Source organism: Camellia sinensis, chromosome 11, assembly GCF_055761805.1.
Source record: "Camellia sinensis isolate YWXY chromosome 11, ASM5576180v1, whole genome shotgun sequence".
Classification (NCBI taxonomy): Eukaryota; Viridiplantae; Streptophyta; class Magnoliopsida; order Ericales; family Theaceae; genus Camellia; species Camellia sinensis.
In genome coordinates, this window is record NC_138971.1 from 169,361,178 (window position 1) to 169,377,600 (window position 16,423).

General features: G+C 32.6%; 3 protein-coding genes across 3 annotated transcripts; all 3 read right to left on the reverse strand.

Annotated features, from left to right (window-relative positions):
* Positions 1–238: 238 nt before the first annotated feature.
* On the reverse strand, positions 239–1,711 carry LOC145802859 (uncharacterized). Its single transcript, XM_082895653.1, has 3 exons — positions 1,334–1,711; positions 854–1,085; positions 239–735 (listed from the first exon to the last, which is right to left on the reverse strand). Exons 1-3 carry the CDS (start codon positions 1,709–1,711, stop codon positions 239–241), a joined length of 1,107 nt encoding a protein of 368 aa, XP_082751779.1.
* Positions 1,712–2,402: 691 nt separating this feature from the next.
* On the reverse strand, positions 2,403–3,513 carry LOC145802860 (L10-interacting MYB domain-containing protein-like). The gene is made up of 2 exons (XM_082895654.1): positions 3,136–3,513; positions 2,403–2,975 (listed from the first exon to the last, which is right to left on the reverse strand). The coding sequence occupies exons 1-2, from the start codon at positions 3,511–3,513 to the stop codon at positions 2,403–2,405; spliced, it is 951 nt and encodes a 316-aa protein (XP_082751780.1).
* A 791-nt stretch (positions 3,514–4,304) lies between these two features.
* LOC145802861 (uncharacterized) lies at positions 4,305–5,278 on the reverse strand. Its single transcript, XM_082895655.1, has 2 exons — positions 5,102–5,278; positions 4,305–4,847 (listed from the first exon to the last, which is right to left on the reverse strand). The coding sequence occupies exons 1-2, from the start codon at positions 5,276–5,278 to the stop codon at positions 4,305–4,307; spliced, it is 720 nt and encodes a 239-aa protein (XP_082751781.1).
* Between the last annotated feature and the right edge of the window lie 11,145 nt (positions 5,279–16,423).

The window sequence follows — 16,423 nt, forward strand, 5'->3', positions numbered from 1 at the left end:
ACATGACAATTTCTGTATTAGTTTTCTTTTTCATTTTTTGTTATTTGTTTCACCTTTTTTTGTTTTTTGAAAAGCTAAATTTCTATGGATTTTTGCTTTTCAAAGTTAGGCATGTCACCAACTGGAAGGGGTTACATTCTCGTGGAAACTCATACATATTGTACATGATAATATATTTGAATACAGTCTGTTCCACGTGTGTCATTATGTTACAACCATACGAAAATTATTTCGACTATTATATATTTCCTAACATTCCGTTATTACGCATGTAACATAATTTGTCGCGTATGTGAAGGCGCACCAATGCCATATGGGCGTCTTCATCCCCAACCATTAAACCATCATCGTCATGTTCAACTTCTGGTATGACATTTACTATTGTCATAACCTCTTCCTCGTCACAGATTGGCTGAACAGTTGTTGGGTTACCTGTGTTTCGCCGTATATAATTATGTAATGCCATTGACGCACCTACTAATTGAACTTGCACATTTACAAAGTCATACCGAGGCATGTCTCGAATAAACCCCCATCGATTTTTCCAGGCACCGAAAGTGTATTCCACCACACTGTGTAAGGACGAGTGCACTTTGTTAAATAATTTCCTTGGCGTGTTTGCCGTCGTGTTCCGTGCAATACGTCGGAATTCTTGTTGGTGGTAACGGTGGCCTTTAAATGGTGCTAAGTAACCAATCCGGTTTGGATAGCTAGAATCGACAAGATAATATTTGCCTGTAGACATGACAATAATGTATGACACCAAAACCGAACATTGTGCGTCATTTTCAAGTAACGCTGTTTCAGGAAAAATTTATAGCCCCCTATATCTAATAACAGGACGATGTGTTACCTTTGTCAGGATGTAGGAAGGGGGCATTGTCATTTGTTAGTATCTCGTTGAATATGCGACTATCATGCATACTTTCTTCCCATCCGTAGGAAATGAATATGAAACACATGTCAAAATCCACAGCGGCCATGATATTTTGCGTGTGACAGTATTTCCTACCGAAATATGTTGTCGCATCTGGCCCCGTAACCCATGCACTTACATGTGTTCCGTCTATTGCGCCAATGCAATCCTGCAAACAGCCCAATTATTTTGTTGCGTAAATGGGCAACAAGTGTTTGGTTTTTTCCATACGTCACGTGCAGTTAATAATAAAAACAAAATATAATTAATTGTCTTGATTTATATGTCAATAATGTTTTTCAGAAGTAACTTGAACGGGAGGTATTTTCGTCTAGACCGCACGTATGGATGTATACGATGCTGACTGTATGTGGGGTGGCAATGAACAACAGTGAACTCTTTCATGGAAGTTAATACGTTATGCACGTACCTCGACACAGTCTGCCCAGAATGTTGGAACCGTTCTTGGGTTTCCCGATTTTGCTTCCCTTTCAACATATGGATAAACATTGCAATGCTTTCTTCAACGGCTAAGCCATGTGGACGTTGCGGGACTTGTAACCCAAAATCATTTACTAATGTCTCACACAATACAGCAAAAACTTCCTTCGGCATGCAAACATTTTCCTCAAATCCACCCATATGGCCCGCATATAGTTCGCATATCCATATATTCCCAGTTAGTATAGAAGTGCGACACGGTATTTTATCCATGTGTTTTTCGTACCATTCTGTCGCGTACTGGCATGCTTGTAGAAATGTGCAGTTTTGTTCTTGTTGCACCTGGACCGCCATTTAATTAAGCATTTTCGTTATTTCATCATTGTTGCTTCCATCCCAGGGATTCATCGCATCTTTGTTGATGCGAAACCTACAAGAGTGGCAGTCTTTCAATCAGTTGGCACGTGATTCATTGACTCAAATTATATTGAAGTTTGCAATTAAAAAATGCCGACATTGTTTTTAATATAAGTAATGTCGTCATCAATGTCATTTGGAACGCATAATCATATGAATTGCACAAAAAAGAAAAGTTGTTCAACTTTTGCTTTACAGGGGGACCATGGTGGTAACAACCACAAAACTAGCCAGCAAACTAAACTAACAATTGAACTTGCGACATATAGGCATTCAAAAGCGTGCAAGAAAAACGTAATTTCCTATCTTAAAAATAGCCACACAAAATATTAAAACATAAGCATCCCATTCATTTCCTAAAAACGAAGCACAACCATGCTTCCGTTCCGTCAACCCATGCAGTTAACTAAAATTTTTGGTCACCATAGCTAGCAAGAAAAAACAAAAACGACAGAATAAAAACATGCACACACCACCATCCTGTTTTAGTACAGTGCCAACAATACCATAAGTCAAAGTTTTAAAAAGGAAGACAAGGATAGGCATCTTCAACACTCGTAACACCGCTATATCACATCCGGCGACCCCTAAACAGGTTTGCAAAAGGCGCCGACGCAGTATATTGGAGCTACTTCTGTGTAAGCCATCCAATGATGTGGTCGTCATCAGGCTGGCATATCATCACCTCCCGGTAATCGGCGTTATCCATAAGTGTCGAGGCGAAATGGAATAACGGCGTACCAATCAGGGATGGAATACTGCTCAGTTTATGCATGCACTCCGAAATAGTGTACAGCGATTCGTTGCCTGTGAGGTGCCTCACCGTAACCTGCTGATTCTTCGTACGCACCACATCTGTCAGATTGTTCATGCTTTCCGCAATAATTGACGCACCACTTGTTACCTTCTTCGACTTTGAAACACTTGTTGATGGCGACTTTCTCCTTTTCCCCTTTTCAATCGGAACATGCTCCAGTGAAGAATCTGAATCCACGTCCTGTACTCCTGCGGGTATCGGATCAGCAAATGGCTGGGCTCCCAAACTACGCACTGAATCAGATGAGTCATCAGTAGCTTCAGGAAGTTTTTCTCCCGGGGTCCAATGGTGCTTCCCAATAGCTGATGCCCCCATGAAGACCGTCTCCATCAAGTCACGGTGTTCCAAGGTTTTTTTCCTGAACTTCGCACACACCTTGTTGATCTGCAGAAATACAGATATATGAAAGAGGAAGACGTTACATTTCATATAATTAATTAAAAGTTAATTGAACAAGTCAAAAATGTACTGGTTAATGACAAATATAAAACTTGTTTGTACATGTACTTAATGATTCCATCTTGTCCCACCACTCTTCAGGTGCCTGAAACAAACCGGTGTCACAATCAAAGCCTATCCCGGACACTCCTTTGCTTGAATCCATCAACTTTGTCCATGCTTGCCACTCTTTTTTCAAGCTCATGTACTTATTCTTCAACTGTTTCAGTCTATGTTTTCTTCCTGTTTTTTTCTCAAATTTCCTTGCCAACGACTTGTACCTTGCTTGGCTGAGGACTAGGAATGGGCGATTTCCTTTACTAATCTCATTTGCAATCAACTGCAGGAAAACTCGAATTGAGTTACTGTCCCATGAGGCCTTGTGGCTGAACTGATTATGTGTCTCTTTAAGACTGCTTGACTTGTCAGTGACAACGCCTTTGCTTTTCGATTGGTTACGCGGAGAAGTACGTGTGGAAGCCATTACTAATGTACGGTTAGAAAAGATTACCATCACAAATTCGGTTGTTATATACACATGCATAAGCCATGACACATTAATAACAACAAACAGAGATATAGGATGCTAAAGTTAAATTTGCATATAACCATTGCACATTAATAACGTACGTACACAGGTTCCATGGAAGTTAGTAGTGGACAAAAATATGATAGTTAGTAATACGGCTCCCATATGCGACAACATACTACCAACATACTACGAACATACTAACAACATACTGACAACATACTAACGTGTTTCTACATACTGACAACATGGTAACGGTTCTTACATACGGCACAACAAAATGACAACGAAAATACAGAGCACATACACAATGGTCTTAAGGACACGCAAGGATTGTTGAATGTCTATGACATCAGCCTGCAATTGCATGGCAATTTCATCTCCGGGTGACGCATAATCTTGGTTCTCTCACCTTCCTTCTTCACACCAACCAATCCAACTGACACAGGGCTGATGAGTGGAAATTATAGAACGATTAGTTTCATGGGTTGTTAATGTTCATACAGTTAGGGACGGATCCAGGATTATGACTTTGGGGGGCCAAAGTACGTTTAACCTCTAACAAATAAAATTTGAAGTTCAATACCAATTTCTACTAACATGAAAAAAATCAATAATGTTACGATAAAATATTGAACTATATATTCCTTGTCAACATAGTTGAGTACCAAAAGATGATTATACAATTGAGAATATTTTTTTACCCATATTCACTTACAAAAAGTAGTAATTATTTTTACATGCATTTATATACTAAAATTAGGCATCTTCAATTGAACTCGACGCTCTTTCATAATATCAAAAGCGAGGTTGATAGAATCTACATCAAACCCTCGATCAATGTCTTTTTCAATGTACATAATCAAGTAACTAGCTAGAAAACCATCTTCTATCCTATTGCGCAATTTAGACTTAATGAGTTTCATAGCTGAAAATGCATGTTCTGATGTAGCAGTTGAAACAGGTAAAGTCAACACAAGGCGGATCAATCTATCAATAAGAGGATAACTTGTCAACTTTTTTATTTTTGCCAACAATTGACATAACTCAGAAATGGTTGACAGCTTCTGAAACTTGGGAAGTATGGAAATATCAAGCTTATAGTTTTCCAACTGATATTTCAAATGCAATTTTTCTTGCTCGGAGAAATCCATGGGATAAAATTTATTTGCAAGTTTGCAAATATCCTCAATTTTGAATGATCTATAACCATCTCTAGGATCCAAAGCTAAGCTAAGAACATGTAATTCCATTACATCTTCCTTAAACCTGTTGTTTAATTCTTGTAACTGAGAATCAACTGTAACCATAAAAATATCAACTCAAAAATGATGTTCCATGGTAAGTTGATCTCTTTCAGAATGAGACCGACCTCGGCCTCCTTTTTAAGGACAACTCATATCAGGAATCTGTATACCATAATCATTAGAAAATAATTTAATTTTCTCCAACAATGGAACCTATCAATTTTCTCTAAATTTTTAAATAAGTATCTTTGTTGTAGACACCAAATGCATTGCATTTAATATATCTTGAGATTTACTTGCAAAGCTTGGCAAAGATCATCAGTAATCTCCATGATATCCCTCATAAGATGTAAGATGAAGACAAACTCAAAAGATGTAATGGAATCATAAACTTCATCTGCCTCAGCTCGTTGATTCGATTTGCTTCTATCATTAATTATGTTTCTTAGGACTGCACAAGTAGCACTGAACATGTTTATCAAACTACAAATTGGAGGGGGGCTACTCTATATAATTTTGAAATTATCTAAAAAAAATTTGGGGGTGCAAACTCCTATAATTTTAAATTATTTTAAAATTTCTAGTATAATATATGATATTTTTCAAATTTTTGGGGGTGCGGCCGCCCCCCCTAGATCCGTCATTGCATACAGTTATGACCGGTAAAGAATGGGTCACTCACCACAGGGCGGGGACAGACAAAGTAGGGACGTCCTGGATTTTTGGTGGACCTGGAAATTTTAACAATACAGGGGCCCACATTCATCGTGGCCATGTACTGGAAGTTGCAGTAGAGGTGAACGACGCCATGCTACGCTTTAAATTGCAATTAAATTTATATGAATCAACATGAACACATACAAAGACTAACGCAATTTTATATTTTATTCCATGAACGAACTAGATTGTTTGTAAAAGTATTGTGCATCTTGAATTTGGGTATATTGGTAATATATTTTCGAATATATTTTTTATTAGATTTGTGAATATATTGTTAATATTTTTTGTAATAATTTATTTTTTTAATATATGTTTAATAAAAATTTTACTGACATATAATTTGTTAAATCTAAATTTGTAATATACATTTTAATATATTTTTAACATCTTTTTAATATATTTTTTAATAAACCCAATTTTTTAATATAGTTGTAATCGAATACATTTAATATATTTTTAATAACTTTTTAATATATTTACCTTCCTTCCCAAATTTAGTTTGTAATATATTTTTTAGTGAAATATGTTATTCACAAATGAGAATTGAGCATTGAGTATTGAGTACAAAATATATTAAAATTAATAAATCTATTTTGTAATATATTTTGAATATATTTTTTACTCAAATAAGTGTTTGAAAACTAAATTTTTGTTATATTGTTGAAAATATTTGTGAGGAAATTTTCTTTAAGATAATTTTAAAATATTTTTGAATATATTTTTAATATATTTTTTAATAATTAAATTTTGTCATATATGTTTAATAAAATTTTTACACTCTTTACTTTTTAAATCAAAATTTGTAATATATATTTTAATATATTTTTAATATCTTTGTAATATATTTGTTAATAAACCATATTTTCTAATATATTTGTAATATAATTTTTATATATTTTGGATAAAATTTGTTGTTAATATATATAGATAATATATCTACCTTCCTTCCCAAATCTAGTTTGAAATATATTTTTTATCTAATTAATATATTGTTCACAAATGAGAATTGAGCAATTCGTATTGAGTAAAAAATATATTCAAATTAATAAATCTATTTTGTAATATATTTTTATATGATATTTTGAAAATATTTTTACTATATTTTTTAATAATTAAATTTTGTCATATATGTTTAATAAAATTTTTACACTCTTTACCTTTTAGTATCTAAATTTGTAATATATATTTTAATATATTATTAATATCTTTGTCATATATTTGTTAATAAACCCAATTTTCTAATATATTTGTAATATAATTTATATATATTTTGTAATTTGTTGTTAATATGTTATGTGTAGATAATATATCTACATTCCTTCCCAAATTTAGTTCGAAATATATTTTTTATCTAATTAATATATTTTTTAGAAATGAGAATTGAGCATTTCGTATTGAGTAAAAAATATACTCAAATTAATAAATCTATTTTGTAATATATTTTGAATATATTTGTTATGATATTTTGAAAATATTTTTCAATACATTTTTAATATAGTTTTTCATAATTAAATTTTGTCATATATGTTTAATAAAATTTTGATAGTCTTTACTTTTTAAATCTAAATTTGTAATATATATTTTACAATTTTTTTAATATCTTGCTAACATATTTTTAATATATTTCTTAATAAACCCAATTTTTGTAATATATTTGTACTATCAGTTTTATATATTTTGTAATTTGTTGTTAATATATATAGATAATATATCTACCTTCCTTCCCAAATTTAGTTTGAATTATATTTTTTATGTAATTAGTATATTTTTGACAAATGGGAATTGAGCATTTCCATTACCAAAAATTCAGGCTTCAGCATTGACTATAAACAAAAAATATAACAAAAATGTTCATGTTTTCCTTCATTTTGTAAATAAGAACAGATTTACAAGATCTGATAATTGAGCATTTTGTAAATCAGAACAGATATGTAAGATATGCTTTTCCTTCAGTTTGAACAACGGTGCCTTCAGTTTGTGATCAACAGATTTGATTTTCATAAATAAGAACAGATATTTTAATAAGAGCAGATATTATATATATATATATATATATATGTATATATACATATCTGCCCCAAATTTGTGAGCTGTAACCCTAACATTCTGTGATAACCGAACAGATTTTTAACATAAGAACAAATTCGAAACCCAGATTTTTCACAAAGACGGATTGGTGCCCCAAATGTGTGTAATGTAAGCGTAATTAACCCAATCACGACCGTAAAGCAACAAATCGGTCATGAACCGATGCCGTTATGAACCCATACTATGCAGATCGGAAGAAGAAAAAGAGAAATCAGATAGGCCATAAAGCATTACCTGCAGATCGGTTTGAGTTGGAGAGGGTTGGTTTTTGTTCGCCGCCGCGGATGCGTACTTCGGTGGCGATTACCTCTGCGAAGGTCGGTCAGATGTCATCGTCGCCGTTGGTCTTTCCGAATGGGATAGCTCGGTTGTTCTTCTCTTCAGCTTTCCAAAGGGTGTGTGTTGGGTTTGGATGAGGCGTTGTCCCTCAGATTGAAGAGGGTTGTCTTCGGGGCATTTTGGTAAATTTACACCACTAAGGGTTTCAAAATACTCATGAATTCCATTTTGTCGGGACGTGGCTGAAACAACCTAATTTGTCAGGACGTGGCTAAATTAGCCCGACTTTTCCTTCCCAAACGGTGCCTAAATATGCTATGTTAGCTAAGTTATATTTTTCATGAATACATTTAGGCTATTTTTCATGATTACCTTAGATGGTTTATATTATCTTGAAAATAAGCCTTTTATAATAGAGCATTTTTAATGCAATGTGACCGTTACAATGTTTTAACACAATTAAAGAATTGTTTCTTGTGTTCTCAATTTTTTTGGTAAATATAGAGGATACACATACACATAATTACACCTTGACCAAAAAAAAATCAATACTTAAAATATTGTTAATTGTGAGAGGGAATAAAAATAACCATAAGAATTATGTGGGTCCAGGTATTGCCATGTGGCATGGTTATGGATTATCGTGTATATGATAGTTATCAAATTCTTATCAAACATTGCATTAGTGTTTTATGTTATGCAAAACTCATTAGGATATGAAATCTTATTGATATAGAAGTCCTGAACAACTAGAGATTGTTTGGGATAGGACTTTTGGAACATTCAAATTACTTGAGAGGTAAGTCATTGGATATTATAAATAGTCAACATCCTTATGAGTTGAGGTACGCAATTTCTCTCTATGAATTACTTTATTAGATATTTTGATAATATTGGAGGACTGACTTGGGCGTCGGAGGACCCCCGGCTACGGCTGGGGGTGTTTTGTCTTGCAGATAGTGATTGTGTGGTGGTGCTATTCGTCTTCTTCGTTGGATTTCTTTATCAACAAGTACGTGATTTTTCTTTACCCATACAATTGGCGTCGTCTATGGGAAACAATGAAATTCAACAAAGATAATTAATAAACCACAATAAACTTTCTTGGAGGGCTTTGTTCATGATATTGGTTGTTTTTTACCGAATACATACTTTTACGTTGGAGATCATCAACAACAAAAACAAATACAGTGTTCTTGTATAAATATGCTTTCAAATCTACATGGATTTAAGCCACTGCTTTTATAATGGTCATCATTCATAAGGCTCTATCAAAGATTTGCTGTTTCAATATATATAGAAGTATAATGTGTGTATGCGGATATGACGAAAAGCAACGTTAGCAAAGTCACATGCAACCAATTTCAAGATTTTGTCTGTACACACTCGTTTTTGTTTTCCGGAGTTGCTTCTATGCTCGATGTAAAGTTAATTGTACACATAAGAGGATTGACACAACTCAACGGAGGAAAAAGAAATAGATGAGTTGCAATATGGTTACATAAATCAAAGTATAAGTCATGGCAAAAAGACAGTAGTTTCCTAGCCAAGATATTATATTGAATTGTTATTATTTACGGAGTATGGATTTCATGCATTATTACTCTGCGGATGAAGATGTTTTATTGTACTAAATTTTGATCATCTATGGAGCACAGAGTTTATCCATTATTATTCTGACCACGAATACATGGAAGGTCAAATTATTATATCAGATTTTTATTATCTGAAAATATGAGTTTTTATACCAAACGTAGATGAAGACTATTATTTGGGTCAAATATGCTGAGATGGAGTTCGCGTTTTATGGATCATGAGGGCAATATGAATTACACTACCTTTTAGTTACAAATTTTATCTCTTTGCCAAGTTGGTTTGGGCAAGAGATAAGTTGGCAGGTTTGATCAATTTGAAAAATCTTTATCGAGCAGGTTTTGCTTGGTGAAGTAGATTGGCAGGTTGGACCAATTTTGAAAAAGCTTTATCGAGCGAGTTTTGCTTGGTAAAGTAGATTAGCAGGTTTGACCAATTTTGAAAATCTTTGTTGAGTGGGTTTTACTTGGCGAAGTAGGTTGGCAGGTTTAACCAACTTGAAAAATCTTTATCGAGCAGGTTTTACTTGGTGAAGTAGATTGGCAGGTTTAACCAATTTTGAAAATCTTTGTTGAGCGGGTTTTGCTTGGCGAAATAGGTTGGCAGGTTTGACCAACTTGAAAAATCTTTATCGAGCGAATTTTGCTTGGTGAAGTAGATTGGCAGGTATGACCAATTTTGAAAATCTTTGTAGAGCGGGTTTTGCTCAGTAAAGTAGGTTAACAGGTTTGACCAACTTAAAAAATCTTTGTCGAGCGGGTTTTGCTTGGCGAAGTAGGTTGGCAGGTTTGACCAACTTTGAAAATCTTTGTAAAGCGGGTTTTGCTCAGCAAAGTAGGTTTACAGGTTTGACCAACTTGAAAAATCTTTGTCGAGCGGGTTTTGCGTGGCAAAGTGGGTTGGCAGGTTCGACTAACTTTGAAAATTTTTGTAGAGCAGGTTGGTGGTTTGTCCAACAATGGGATTTCTTGCCGAGCCGGTTTTGCTTGCTAATAAGCAAGTTGGTGTTTTGGTAGTTCCTAACATGATTAGGCATTCTTGGAATAAGTCCTAACTAGGTTAGACATTCTTGGAATAAGTCCTAGCAAGGCTAGGCATTTTCGAAATAAGTCCTAACGGGGTTAGGCATTCTTGGAATAAGTCATAACGAGGCATTTTTGAAATAAGTCCTAACTGGGGTAGGCATTCTTGGAATTAGTCCTAGCAAGGCTAGGCATTTTCGAAATAGGTCCTAATGAGGTTAGACATTCTTGGAATAAGTTTCAGCAAAGCTAGCCATTTTTGAAATAAGTCCTAATAAAGTTATGCATTTTGGAATAAACCCTAGCACCTATGTATGGTTTTAGCTAGACATTATTACACGGCTATTTTTATTATAACAACAGAAACCTTCCGCTCTTTCACTGGGTTCAGAGAGAATGAAAGCTTGGGGGCAATTGAAAGGGAATAAAAATAACCACAAGAATTATGTAGGTCCAGGTATTGCCACGTGGCATGGTTGTGGATTATCATGTATATGATAGTTATCAAATTCTTATCAAACACTGCATTAGTGTTTTATGTTATGCAAAACTCATCAAGATATGAAATCTTATCGATAGAGAAGTCCTGAACAACTGGAGATTGTTTGAGATAGGACTTCTGGAACATTCAAATTACTTGAGAGGTAAGTCATTGGATATTACAAATAGGCAACACCCTTATGGGTTGAGGTACGTAATTTCTTTCTATAAATTACTCCATTAAATATTTTGATAATATTGGAGGACTGATTTGGGCGTCGGAGGACCCCCGGCTACGGTTGGGGGTGTTTTGTCTTGCAGATAGTGATTGTGTAGTGGTGCTATTCGTCTTCTTCGTTAGATTTCTTTATCAACAAATACGTGATTTTTCTTTGCCTGTACAATTAGAAGATTATTTATAAATATAAAGAGAAATATATTAAAATAGATAATCAATTCAGTAAGAAAGTCAATAAGACATGATCAATAACCCAACACCACAACATTAAATAAGAAAAAAGAATACCAAATGAACAATTTAAAAAAGAGTCCACTAATATGAATGAAATCATCTAGTTTTACTTTGATAAGAATTAAATCCTGATCTTTCAGTTAAAGGTGTACAAAAGTAGTCAAAACTATAAAAGGAAGATATTTATTTCATAATCAATAGTTATGAAAGAATTGTATCTAACATGTTTTCATAGTTTTGAGTTTTAATAATGTGATGTAACTTTATGCATTGAAATAAAAATTTCATTCTAACTATATGATGGTGGGATCAAAAAATGAAATAATTGATGTGGGATTAATTTTGACAAAACAACACTTAGCCTATTTTGAGAAGTGGATAAAAAGTCACTTCCCAACTTTTAACCCACTTCTCTCTCACACAAAAAAGTTAAAAAGTAGCTTTTAACCATCTTCTCAAAACACCGCTTAAATTGTGTGACTTTAAGAATAATTGATGTTAGGTAACCCAAATCTTATATTATTTTTTTCATTTAAGTAGAGTTGCTTTTATTTTAAGCCAATGTTTTATGTTCATGTTGGTTTAGTAAAAAAAAGAAAAGAAAAAGGAAATGACATCTTAATGACAGGATGATGTTTCAAAAAAATGTATAAAAATAAAAGAAAAAACATTCATGAAATAAATAAAAAAAGGTTTGTGCAATCTCCAATAGTTTAAATGTAATAATTTATCAAAATTCAAACTCGTTGCACTTTATTAATAAGTCAATAGCTCCACTCCCTCCATAATTTAATATATCTTTATCTTCTTATTTAGTAAATAAATATTAAATATAACAGTGATGTGAACCAATCAACAAAAAATTATAAATGAGATTAGATGGATATGTAGAATGCAAAATTCATTATTAATTAATGATACTATCACATAATATTTTCCTTATATGCAATATTTACTTTTATTTAAAAGTTGTATATGCACTTTTCTTTAGATGTACCAAGAAAAAAAAAGAGAGTATATAATCTACATGGTGTATGCGTCCCACCACGGCCCATTCAAAACATTGTAAGGGATACTTTATTGGGCCTTTGAAATTTCTGAGAAAGTCTATAATCTCTTTCCCAACCTAAAAAGAATAGCCCATGGGTTTCAATCTCTATCATGAAATTAGCATCAAACATCAAACTAGCAATGTCAGATTGGGCTGAGAAATGAAGGCCCAAAAAACTATTTGGGTGTAAGTTATGACTGTAAGTCCAATCTCAATAGGGTAGGCCCATCCGGCCCACGTAGTGTGATCGGTCCATGTGTTGTGAGCTCCAAAAAATTTTATCCATCTTTTTTTATTTTTTATTTTATAACAAATTTGATTACGGATAAAATTTGGGAGATTTTGTGATAAACTCCTCACTCTTTAATTTGTCTTTCAAAAGCATAAGAATTATATATGTACTTTCAAAACTCCCTAACACTTTAAAACTTGGTTCCTTTACTATATTACCCTTATATTTATCAGCTCTCCTATTTAGCCATCTTCACAATATATTTCAGAGTAAAATTTTATTTTGAATCATAATAAATTTTACTCTAATTCAGAGTAAAATTTTACTCTGAATCAGAGTAAAATTTTACTGTGATTCAAAGTAAAATTTTATATCGTTAAGCAAATCAACATGTTTTTAACCAGAATAAAATTTTATTTTGAATTATAGTAAACTTTACTCTGATTCAGCTCTGAATCAGAATAAAGTTTACTATGATTAAAAGTAAAAATTTACATCGTTAAGCAAATCAATATGTTTTTAACCAGAATAAAATTTCAAGATAAAATTTTATTTTGAAATTTTATTCTGAATCAAAATAAAATTTTTTATTATTTAAAAATTCAAAGTGATGATTCATTTGATATTACCAAGAACAAAATAAGGTCCGCTCATGTATGCAATATGTATGCATGCATGCATATATATACCAGGCTCATTTTTGAAAACAAAAATACTTACTTACCAATAAGCAATCTCCACGGAAGATATAGCCTAAGACATTGTTACAACTAAAGTTGTTGGGGGATATACATGAATAAAAAATATGATAAGATAATTAGTAAAGACAGAACAACAAATAATTCAAAACAGATTCCAAAACTTTCAATTAATCTCCACTCTCACAATTGATTTCATTCGACCATTACCAAAACACTTCAATGATAAGCCAAAATTGAAAGATTTGAGAGGACCTGTGTTCGATTGTCGTTGCTTGCTTACAAGAGCAGCCACCGTTTTTGGAGCAACCTTGCGAGTTTGTGTTGGAAAATTGGTTTATATAGGTTTATTTTGGATCAATTTTAAACTCAAAATTGAGTGGGTCCCGAACGTCTTTTAGGGCGGGTCTAAAGAGGTGAAGTGTTTCTTGTCACGTGGCAAGTCACACGGTGAAGACGATTCGTCAAAACCATTTATGAGTGAATGGGAACATGACGTCGTTTTCGGGTTCGTGAAATGGACATTTAAAGTTTTTAATGTGGGTTTTCTTGTGAGGCTTATCCCACATTGAAACTTTAAGAGAATTTTGTTGAGTTTATAAGCTCTAGCCTACAACACTTGGGTTGGGCCCCAAGGGACACCCCAAGTTTGTAGAAAGGGGGAGTTATGGACAAAGTGAATCTTAGCCCAAATCACCACACCCGCGCTACCGCCGTCCGTTTGGCTGGGTCGGTTCTAATATTAATTTTTTGAACAAAATTCTTTTGAATTTGTTTCAAAAAATTATTACGGAATTTAATTTCAAATTTGAATTTGAAATTCAAATTTTTTCCATAATTTGTGTCTCTTCCTCATTCCTCAACTAATTCAATTTTCGAACAGATTTTAACTACCGAAACTGTACAGCAGTTTTCAGACTGTTTTCCAGACAGATTCGGTTATGTAACTGTTGTGTATTTGTTTGAAATATATTGCACCTGTTCGGTTTAAACTTATATCTGTTCCAGGTTTGTTTTACACTTGTTCGGCCCTATTTAATCCAGCACTGTCCAACAGTTTTGGCCCCCCGGAAAAAACAGTTTGAAATCTCTTTCCCTGCTGCCCAAATTTCATTTGTATGCATTACTCTTCATTTTAGTTTTAGAATAAAATTCAGAGAGTTAGAACACGGGTTTAGTTCGCCGAACAAATTGTTTGGAGTGCTACTACAATTTGTGAAGATCATTGTATCCTGGGAGACAGACGCCACTCAACCGTAAGCACCGTAGCGGGGCGAATCTGTCTTAAGGACAGAGTGTCACACACTCGGCTTGATCTTTTAATTTTAATTTGGTTTGATAAATAAATTCGGTACGTTATTTATTTATTTTGTTTGATTTAGTTTCAATTTATTTTATTTACACAGAAGATTGTTCCAACAGTTTGACTCGACATGCGGCGAACTAGAGGATCTCAGATATAAGGCCTTGGCGGCGTTCACGATTGAGAAAGAAGACCGTGATGGAAGAGGAAGAGAAGGTGGGAAGATTTAGTCGAGGATATAATAGTCTGATAAAATATTTAAATAATAAATTTTGTTATTTATGCAAGACTTATAATTATGAGAGGGTTTAGAAAGTATAATTTTTTTCGTAGTTCTTTTAACAATGAAAGGAAGGTAAAGGGAGTTTATAGCCAAATTTCCCATAAAATTTATACGCCAATTTTGCAACAAACCAATGATATCATTTAGATAGATGCAACAGAAAATAACAGGTTTTATAAAAATAAAAATAAAATATTTACCATAACGTAACATACTAACATCTATCATATTATTGAAATGGATTGTGTTTGAAATTTTTAAAAAATTATTATGATATAATATATCATTTAATAAAAAAAAATTATATATAACATTTTTCTATCACTTATCACACATAGCATATCATTTTTTTCACATGAAGTCTAGTAATAATATTTTCTTATACTGTATTTGGTTAGAAATTTGAAAAAAGATTTGAAAATAGGAATTGAAAAGCTTGGTAAGATGTAAATAAAATATACTTATATTTTATCTAATTTTACTTACATTTTTTCTTTTATTTTCTATTTCCAAATCCCCAACCAAACACAACATTAAAATCACTCGTCGTTCTCTCCTTGAAAATTTATATTTCAAAAAATAACAGTGAAAAAGGTGAAGAAATAGATTGAATCACTCTCTCCAGATAAAAAATAGGTGAAAGGGAAAGGAAAATAAAAAATGTATATGAAATTAGAGGAAATGTGAGTATATTTTATTCACATTTCACTATCATTTTTCTTTTCTCTTTTTAAATTTCACCCCAAATCTTTAAACCAAACACAGTCTTAAAAAATGATTGCATGGTAGAGATTGAAATAGTATTATGTGATAGCGTATAAAAAAAACTAGACCATAACTTGATAATTCTAAATAAAAATATGAATTTGTAATTAATATTATTGTTTGGAGACTTTTCCACAAATTCATTGCTCAGTCCATTGTAGTTGGGAATTGGGGTCCTTGTAGTTGTGGTCCCAAATTAATAACGTAGGAGATCAAATTTAGAAGGTTGTGTGACGATAATTTCAATTGAACGTATTGTCGGACACATTCAATTCATTACGGGATTCACTTTTCTAGTCGAATTATTTGTTTTTGTAAGATATTTTAAAAAGATTATTCTTATAAAAAATTATATTGATTGAATAAATGTAACTAGACAATTAGATTATATTTATCGTTACAAAAATAAGTAACAAATATAAATTTTAAAGTAGACCATTCGTTGATTATATTTATGGTTACAATCAGCCAATCAAAATGATTTTTTTGTAAGAATAATATTCTCAAAGTAATGGTGTTATATATATCAATTATTATATTAATTAGTGTATAAAACATGATATAATAATGTAATTTTAAAATTATGGACCTCACCCATTATACAAATTACAAATACTCAAAATTAATAAAAC

Bases quoted from the DNA above. Each gene is read 5' to 3' on its own strand.
- LOC145802861 (XM_082895655.1), bottom strand. From the start codon at position 5,278: ATGTTCAGTGCTACTTGTGCAGTCCTAAGAAACATAATTAATGATAGA. The intron at 4,848-5,101 runs GTAAATCTCAAG...GTTGATTCTCAG, and splicing joins ATCTTTGCCAAGCTTTGCAA to TTACAAGAATTAAACAACAG.
- LOC145802860 (XM_082895654.1), bottom strand. From the start codon at position 3,513: ATGGCTTCCACACGTACTTCTCCGCGTAACCAATCGAAAAGCAAAGGC. The intron at 2,976-3,135 runs GCACCTGAAGAG...GTATTTCTGCAG, and splicing joins GTGACACCGGTTTGTTTCAG to ATCAACAAGGTGTGTGCGAA.
- LOC145802859 (XM_082895653.1), bottom strand. From the start codon at position 1,711: ATGGCGGTCCAGGTGCAACAAGAACAAAACTGCACATTTCTACAAGCA. The intron at 1,086-1,333 runs GTATTAACTTCC...GGCTGTTTGCAG, and splicing joins TGTCGAGGTACGTGCATAAC to GATTGCATTGGCGCAATAGA. The intron at 736-853 runs GTAACACATCGT...TCATGTCTACAG, and splicing joins CTTCCTACATCCTGACAAAG to GCAAATATTATCTTGTCGAT.